Below are 8,926 nucleotides of genomic sequence, written 5' to 3'. Positions count from 1 at the left end.
CTACACCTTCCATGGCTCCCCATCGCTCTCAGAATCAATCCCCTGTCCCTACCTGGTCTTGAAGTCCTGCTTTCCCTACTCTCTTCTCCACCTTTTCTCTGCCTCTCACCTGCATCACTCTAGCTGCACTGAACTCCTCCCCATTGCTCAAAAGCCAAGTGTTCACTCTTTCACCTCCAGGCATTTGAGTGAGCTAGTCCTATCCAGACAATACACTTTCTCTTCTTCACTTAAAAAATGCCTATTAATTATTCCAGACCCACTTCCAACAATTCTTCCTTCCAGCGTGCCCAAACAGCAGATGCCTTGCTTCCCCTCTGGGCTCCCCCAGCCCCTGTCTCTCCCTCAGACCCACCCTCACCACACAGGATTAGTGGTATCTCTAATCCTTTATGCCCAAGGTTGGAGGTTCCTCCACGGCAAAGCCTGGGGCTGATTCTCCCCAAGAATCCCCAAGCAATGTCCAGAACACCAGAATGGGGTTGGCAAATAAATGAAAGAAAGAAAAAGATGACCAAGGGTGCCCAAGAGCCGGGGGCGGGGGCGGTGCTGGGACGTGCAGGGGCTGCCCAGAAACTTGCCAGGGAGGGGCTCACAGTCCTCAGATGCTGCCACAACACCCACTACTATGTGTTCCAGGCGGGCATCTGTGGTGCTGGTAACAGACCAGGCAATGTCAGGGTGGCAGAAAATGATAAGGAAGATGATGGGACCCAGTCAGATCATAAGTCCCTGGGGGCAGGTGGCCATCAGCTGAGTTAAGTCCCTCAAGCCCTGCTCCACTGGGGGGACCTGCAAGCAAGGCAAGGGCCATCACTCTCCAGAAGGACCCTCTGCAGTGGACAGTGTGTGGGATTCTGCACGGATGGAGGGAATCTCCGCTTGCCCTCGCTCCTTCACTCTGGGGGAGGGTCCTGGAGCCTCTTCAAGTCCCAATGATGTATCCCAGGGCACAGGGAGAAGACACGCTCTCTGCCCACAGGGAGGATGACTTTAGCTCGAGAAAATGGAGTTTTCTCATCTTGGGAGTGGTTCCAGCCCCAGGGGCGGCCACAGGAGGAGATCCCCATGGAAAAGGTTTGTGGGTAGCCAGGTAGCCTCAGGACTTGTTCCTGGGGTTTGGTCCCACATCCTTTCATGTTCTGGCCCATCCGCATAGCCTTCGGTTCTCTACATGGTAAAGGGTCTACAGTCCTGGGACCTTCCAGCCCTGGCAGACCCCAAGGGACACACGTGAACTCTGCCCATCAATCAGGACAGTCCTTCTCACCTATGAGCCCCTTCTGTTGGCGAGGCTCTGTGCATAGTACAACCTGTCTACCTATCTATCTATCTATCTATCATCTATCTATCTAGTACATCCTGTCTATCCATTTCTCATAGTACTATATCCTATCTATCTATCTATCTATCTAGTACATCCTGTCTAGACATTTCTCATAGTACTACATCCGAGCTATCTATCTCTCCTGAACCCATCGACACTCCCATAAGTCATGTCAATTACAAATGAAACTGAGGCCATATCCCCCAAAAGGGGAAGAAGGGAGGGTTGGTTTCTGGTGAGGCATCCTTTCCCGTCCTTCAGGACACCCCATCCAAGCCCCTGGGTGTTCCAGGTAGGTGAACATAAGTCTTTTTCACCTTTGTACCCTGCTCCCTCCTCCCTGAGGACCCTGAGGCACTTGATGAGATCAGTCCAAAGAGGGAGAGGGACTCAGTCAAGGTCACACAGGAAGAGAGACTGTAGGAGAGAGGAGCGATTGAGACCAGCCTCTACTGTCAAGCCCTTGGAGGGAGAATCGGAACTGTGGGAACTTTGTAACGTTCCCGCTGCCTCCAGGGCTCTCTGAGAACATCCCAAGACCCATAATCTCAGGCAAACTTTACGATGAGCTTGGGACATACCGTTCTGTGACGAGCTGGTCTGGGGGAGGAGGGGAGAGGAGCTGGACGCTCCTGCCTTTGGCCTTGGATAACAAAGGGAAGTGACGGCAAGTTACCCAGGCCTCCACCACAACATTATCAAACATTTGCTAAATGCCTTCTGTATGTCAGCCCCTGGGCTGGGCCACTGTAGATATCGTGTCTGTCCCCAGAACTACAATCTAGTGGGAGAGATGGACAATAAACAAATAACTGAACAATTAACTATTTAAGCATGAGCAGGGCTAAGCCATAGGTCAGGGTCTGGGGGCGGTGGGGGTCAAGGGAGGCTTAGAGAAGGTAATTATACTTGAGCCGAAAATGGATAAGGAGGAATCCACTGGGTAACCGCAGGAAGGAAAGTGCTTCCAGGCAAAAGAGAAACACAAGCAAAAGCCCTGCGGTGGGAAGGGCTTGGTTCATTGAGGAGATAGAGCAGGAGCTCAGAGTGACCATGACAGGCACAAGGCTGAGGAGGACAGCCGGGATGAGCCAGGAAACATTTAGTCTTTATCTTCAGAGCAATAGGGAGTCAGTGAACAGTTTTCAGCCAAAAAGTGGCATGATCTAAACTGAATTTCAGAAATATCTCTCCAGGGCTAAAGAGAGAGTGGATAAGAGGATACAACAGTGGCAATGAAGAGACCAGAGAGAAGGCTGGGAGAGGCTTCCTGGAGAAAGATGATGGTGGATGGGGCCATGGGTGACAGAAGATGCAGAGAGGTGACATTGAGGAGAGATTTGGGGGGCAGCACATTAGGACCAGATGCATGGGTGAGAGGAACAGGCAGGCTCAGGGGCCACAAAGTATGGGATGTGGGCAACTGGAAGGATGGACTAGACTGAGGGCAGGGGCAGGGTTGGGGAGGGAGACATGAGTTCAGATTCTGACCAAGGAATGAAGTGTTTATAAGATCCCCCACATGAGGAGAGGAGGAAGGAGCTGGATGCATAACCTTGGGCTCAGGAGAGAAGTGAACTTGGAATTCACTTATGGAGGGAACTGATGGTCCACTTAGGAGTTGGAGCTCTGGGTAAGGAGATGGCCTCAGGATAGAGAGAAGAAGGAGAAGGGGTTAGGATGCTGGGGCTTTCCCCACATGCAAAGGTGGAGCAAAGGAGCAACCGAGAGGAAAAGGAGGTTCCAGGAGGAAAGGGTGGTCCACAAGCTCAGAGAGCTGCTGGGAGGTGGATGAGATGGGGCCCAACGGAGTCCATGGGATTTGGAGACCTAGAAGTCACAGCCATCATGCAGGAGCATGATGGAGGTGGGGACCAGACTGGAGCAGGTAGAGCAAGCAGAGAAAGGGAGGCAATGAGCAAAAGCGTCTCTGTGCACAAGGAGACAGCAGCTCAAGCAGACCAGAGGTTTTGTGCAGAATGAAGTCCGTTGGAAATAGGCAGGTGGGGATGTACATGTCACCCCTCTGACCTGTTTTGTGACCTTCTCTCGTATCACCGTGGATAAGAGATCAGAGGACATGAAGGGTTGAGCTCACACAAGGCAAAGCTTTTCCAAAGAGCCATGAAGGAAAGCCCAATTGGCAAGAGACTTCAGCCCATGTGCAAAGGATGAGAAACTAAGCTAGATGTATCCAAGGAAGTAGGATGGAAAGGAAGCCGTTAAACTGGGGTGTAGAGGGGACTGGACATCCTGGCAGGGTCTAGGACAGGAGAGGAGGGAAAAAAAGAAGATGGAAGGAAGAGGGGTTGTGGTCAGAGAATGTAGCCCTCAGATCAATGGCTTTGGAGGTGGTGCCTTTATGGGTGATGACAAAATCTTAAGTGTGATTGTGGATTGTGGCAAAAAGGAGGCTGGTGCAGCACAGAGGAAGGGCCTCCGGGGATGAGGTTAAGAAAGTGGCCCAGAAGCCTCCACCCAGGAATTTTGGCCATTAGGGCAGAGTGATTCCTTCTGAAAGGGGGAGTGGTTCACCTTTATCCAAATTGGGCAGTGGGGCTCACTGATATGTCTTGGGCGTGGAAGGCAAGATAAAAAAAGGAAGGTGCCTGAGGAAGGGGAGGAGGAGAGACTGCCCACACGTCTCCTCCAACCCAGCTGTGCCCCCATGCGGGGAAGATGGGGTGGAGGTCTTAGTTAATTCTTGTGGGCAAGCAGAAGCCCACAGAGGAGCAGACACTGGCCTGAGGCCAACAGAGATGTGCCAGGCAGGGAACAGACCTCAGAGAGTGGCCCTGAGGAGGCCTCAAGATGAGCAGCGGGGACTGTGAGGCCACCAGGGGACCCAGCTCTCTGCAGCCCACCCAGAGATCCCCTCAGATGTGCACTAATGTGGGGGAGACAGGGGGGAACATGACCCCAAACAGGCTTGGGGTGAGGAAAGGTAAGAACAAGAAAAGCATTGGGCATAGAGTGAACAGAGAGGACAGGATTGGACCCAGTGGGGGAGTGAGGCAAGAGGTCTCCCTCACTTCTCTACCACCCTAGACCCCAGCCCAATCCCAGACCCCCAGATCCCTGAGCCCCATTCCTGAACCCTCAGGAAATCCATCCACCCTGATCCCCCAGACCGTCCTGCTATCCACACTCACCAGGCCCCGGTGACCCCAAAACCAGTTCCGTTTTGGGGGCTGCGGGAAACATTGGAGGCGGCGAGAATTGCTGTAGCAGGTGTAGGTCAAGGCCAGGTTGCAGGCCAGGAGCCTGGAGGCCCCGACCAGCAGCAGGAGTAACCATGGGGAGGCTGCCAAGGACCCGAGTCCCAGCCAGGACAGCCTCAGCTGCAGCATCCTATGGGGCAGACGCGGTGGAAGGTGAGCTCCTGAGGATGAAGGAACGGGGGCCGATGATGGTGAGCTGTGAGGCAGAGACACATAGAGGGACAGGAACAAGGGAGTGAGGGGCAGGGATGGTGAGTGCTGGGGACAGGGCAAGAAGGGCTCAGAGAAGGCAGACAAGATCTGGGAGAGGGGAGGGAGACCCAGAGGGGGAGGGAGGGGAGGGGGAGGGGGAGAGGGAGAGAAGAGAAAGAAAGAACAAAAGGAAGAAAGAAAGAAAGGAGGAAGGAAAGAAAGGAAGGAAGAGACGAATGAAGAAATGCCCAAACTGAATCAGTGGTGAATCAATGGAAGGTTGTCAGGGGCTCCAATTACGAGGAAACCATCATCGCTGGGGCCGGCTCTCTCCCGGGAGCCACCCTGTCTAGGGCAGCATACACCTCCTGCCCCAGGCCAGAATCCTCAGCCCCGCCAACACTAGCCTGGCACCTTCTGTCAGAGCAGCTTGTCCATCACAACTTCTTCTGCCCTCCTCCTGGGAGGCCTTTTCCCTGGTCCGACCTCTGAACTGAGGGAGGCTGGGCTTGGCCGAGTCAGCCAATCCCTGCACGCCTGGCTGCCTCCTCCTCGCCTGGCATCTGCCCAAGACTTAAAACCCGAGGCTGCAGGCCAGAGAGGAACCAGCTCAGGGTCACATGGCTCAGACACTGTACTCTCAGGACTCAGCACCTCCCACATGGGTTTGTTGGGGGATGGGCAAAGATGACCCTGCGCCCCCAAGTTTACAGCCAGCCCTGCCCTTCCAAGGCCAGGGTGCGACAAGTAAAATCATGAATGTTCAGGTGCCAGGTGAGCAGGGCCTTGCCCAGTCTTGTCCCCAAACATCTCCAGGGCTCCTCTCCATGCGTGGGCCGGGAAGACGTCATGCACCATCTCTCAGCACAGAATTGGGAAGTTCAGAGGCGTGAAGCCTCTGCCCTCCAGGGCACACAGCCTGGAAGGTGTTCAAGTCCTTCCTCCAAGCAGCCCAGGGCCTAGGTCGAGACATGACTGCTGAAGCAGGAAGAGAGAAACCAGCCTGGCTGGGGGTTACCTGCGTCAGATTCAGGGGATAAAGGGTCCAATCGGAAGAGGGCACCTGGAGGCACGAGGGGTAAGGCTGCAAGGGGCCGAGAGAGAGAACAGGGTCCATACAGGGGAGGGCAGAGGTGGGAGATCCTGAGTGGGCATCCTCACTGTGACTGTGGGCTGTGCCGACCCTCTCCGGGCTCAGCCTTCCCACCTGGGAAATGGGAACAAGGACAAAAGGGAACACATCACATCCAGATCGTGCTCCCAAATTTCCCTGTAAAGTGGCCTCAGCCCCCATGAGGTCTCCTCGTGGTCAGGCTCCAAGATGAGGGTGAGTTTGAAGGATGGAGCTGCTGAATGAGAGGATTCGGACAGTCTTCCTGCAACAAATACAATGTTGGGGAAAATGCCTAAATTTCCCCCCACCACCCCCACCCCCACCCCCACCCCACATTCCCTCCAGCAAGTTTGGGTGCGCTGCCCGAGATTCTTTCCCTCCTCTGCTGAGTTGGATCCACCTGCTGACAGGTCCATCCAGAGAAGAGCCAGGGGCGGGGCTAGGTAGGTGAGAGGCAGCAGGGCTAGCCAGATAGAGGTCGGGAGAAGCAGAGGGAAAGAAGAAGAAACAGAGGTCCAGAGAGGTGCAATAACTCCCTCCAGCCACACGGAGAAGTAATTCAACAAGACAGCACTAGTGAAAGTGAATCCTGGCATAGGATGGGTGCTCATTACGTGTTTAGGGAAGAAAGGGACCTTTATAGCCATGAACGCTAAGAACCAGCCCCTCAAAATGTGGTCCTCAGACCAGCAGCATTGGCTTTACCAGCAGCATCTAGGAGATGCAGAACTGGGGGCTCCAACCCGCAAAGGGGATGGCTGCAATTTTCTGCCCTTGTCCCCAATAAGAGGAGGAGCTTATTTCTCTTCTCCTTGAATCTCGATTGGCCTGTTACTGCTTAACTAACATTGTATGGTCAGGCGGTGCCATGCTAGTTATGGGCCTCGAGGAGGACCTGGTGGCTTAAGTTTACATTTGCTCTTCAAACACTCCCCCTTAGAACCCAGTCGCCATGTGATAAGGAAGCCCAAGCCCCATGAAAAAGCTCTGACCAACAGCCCCAGCTGATCTCTCAGCCAACAGCTAGTGTCAATTGCCACCCACGTGAGGGAGTCACCTGGATGGTCCAGCACAGCTGAGCCTCCAGATGACCACAGCCCTGGGTGACATCACATGGTACAAAAGAACCATCCATCTGAGCTCAGTCGACATGCAGAATCATAAGAAAAAATAGTCACTGTTTTAAGTCACTGAGTTTTGGGTGCTGTTCATTACAAAGTGACAGATCATTGCTGCAGGATTATACTTACCGAATCAGAATTTATGTTTTAACCAGATCCCAGAGATTCCTGTGCTTGTTAAAGTTTGAGAGTCACTGCTTTAAGAGACCTGAGTCAGGCTCTGCAAGGTATCTTAGGAAAATTTACCCTGTCTGTTCCCTCAGTCTTTTCATTTGTAAAATGAGGAGAAAAATCTGTACTTGCCAGGTCTCTGTGGCTATGTGTTTATTGAGCATCTACTATGTTCCAGGCACAATTCTAGATGCTAGAATGAAGCAGTAAGCACAGCAGACATCCTCTCTTCTGTCAAGGGGCCCCTCTAAGGGGGAGAAGGGCAATGATCAGATAAATGATCAAGAATGTACCAGACAGTGATAGGGACATGAGGGCTTCCAGGAGGAGGTGACCTTTGAGAGGGACCCAACTGAACAGGGAGAGTGGACTGTGTGGTTGAAAGGGCCCCATGGTCACAGGGTGAAGTGCCCAGAAGTAGACACAAGCAAGCCTGTCCTTGTTCTTTCGACACCCACACTGTGTCTGCAGTTGCTGAGTCCTTGGGAGAAACAGCTAAGGTGACAAAATTTGGTCCAACATTCAATCCAGAAGCAGGTGTTGAAGATTCCTTCATCATGGCCAAGAACTCAAAACCCAGCAGGCCTCTGGGGCCACCGGAGGGCAGGATCCATCACCCGGGTCTCCCAGCTTTCTGGATCAGATGGTAGAAGGGTAAAGGGAGACAGCATGGGGGGCGGGAAGCCTCAGGTGGGGACACTCTGTTCTGTGCCTGAGGAGGCTGGACTGTCCCCAATGGTTTCTCATCAAACAAGGAACATCTCAAATGCCAAATCACACAAGCCTGGCTTATGGAATGTCCCCTAGCCAGTGTTGGAAGGAGGGAAGCCTCTCACCCCCTGCCCCTTCTCCAGGGGTTGTTCTACCCCCATCCACAGCCAGGCAGTGGGCAAAGCTGTGCCAGCCTGGCGGGGGCAGTCACTGTGAGTCACCAGACTTGGGCACAGCCCACCACCCCTCTGAACCTCACTCTTCACATCCATAAACTGGGCTGATAAAACCTCACATCGGGGCTTCCCTGGCGGTCCAGTGATTAAGAGTCCATACTCCCACTGCAGGGGGCACAGGTTCAATCCCTGGTTGGGGAACTAAGATCCTGCATGCCATGCAACATGGCCAAAAGAATAAATAAATAACCTCACAGAGAGTTGCAAGAGTCTTACCAGACACAGGCAGAGAGAGTAGGGGAAAGTACCTTTCAAAATGGTATGTGAGTAGAGGTTCAATTATAAACAAAACTTGTAAACGTGTATGCGTGCACATGTTTGTATATGCATTGAAAAAATCCAGTAGAATCCACACAACACAGTGGAATTGGAGGAAGTAGAATTGGAGTCTCTAATGCATTTTTCGTCCACACTGAGCTGCTATAACTTCTATCACTAAAGCACAATTTTAAAAAGAAATAAGGATTTGGCACAGTGAGGGGCACATAGCTGGCACACAAAACAGATGAGCAGTTCTTATCTGGTGTCACCGTAAAGACATACCTCCCAGGAGTCAGCCTGGAGTCTCTCTGGAAGAAGCATGCAGGCTGCCTGATGGCTGGAGTTTCACCTTTCCTTCCTCGGCTGTTGGGAAGGAACAAGTTCTGGATTCAGCAGAATTGAGTTCAAATCCAAGTGCTGCCACTCACTAGCTATGTGACCTTGGGCAAGTCAATTGCCCTCTCTAAGCCTCATGTCCCCCTCTGTAAATGGAGAAGTGGATTTATACCACCCAGGTAGTTCATTCCTCAGCAACAAAACTGTGCTTGACCAACTACTCTGTACCAGGCACA

At 52.8% G+C, this 8,926-nt stretch overlaps 1 protein-coding gene across 1 annotated transcript in view; it reads right to left on the bottom strand.

The window, feature by feature from the left end:
• Positions 1-4,677, bottom strand: part of LOC309820401 (cytochrome P450 4F2-like) — a gene marked incomplete at both ends in the record, with an annotated part of 68,694 nt that extends 64,017 nt beyond the window's left edge. The window contains one exon of the mRNA XM_082651129.1: positions 4,480-4,677. Coding sequence (XP_082507255.1) covers positions 4,480-4,677 — 198 coding nt within the window. The remainder of the gene's footprint in view (positions 1-4,479) is intronic.
• Between the last annotated feature and the right edge of the window lie 4,249 nt (positions 4,678-8,926).

This window comes from Grampus griseus (assembly GCF_964374135.1).
Source record: "Grampus griseus genome assembly, chromosome: 3".
NCBI lineage: Eukaryota > Metazoa > Chordata > Mammalia > Artiodactyla > Delphinidae > Grampus > Grampus griseus.
Note: the sequence above shows the minus strand (reverse complement) of the source record. Positions and strands in the feature narration are given on the sequence as shown.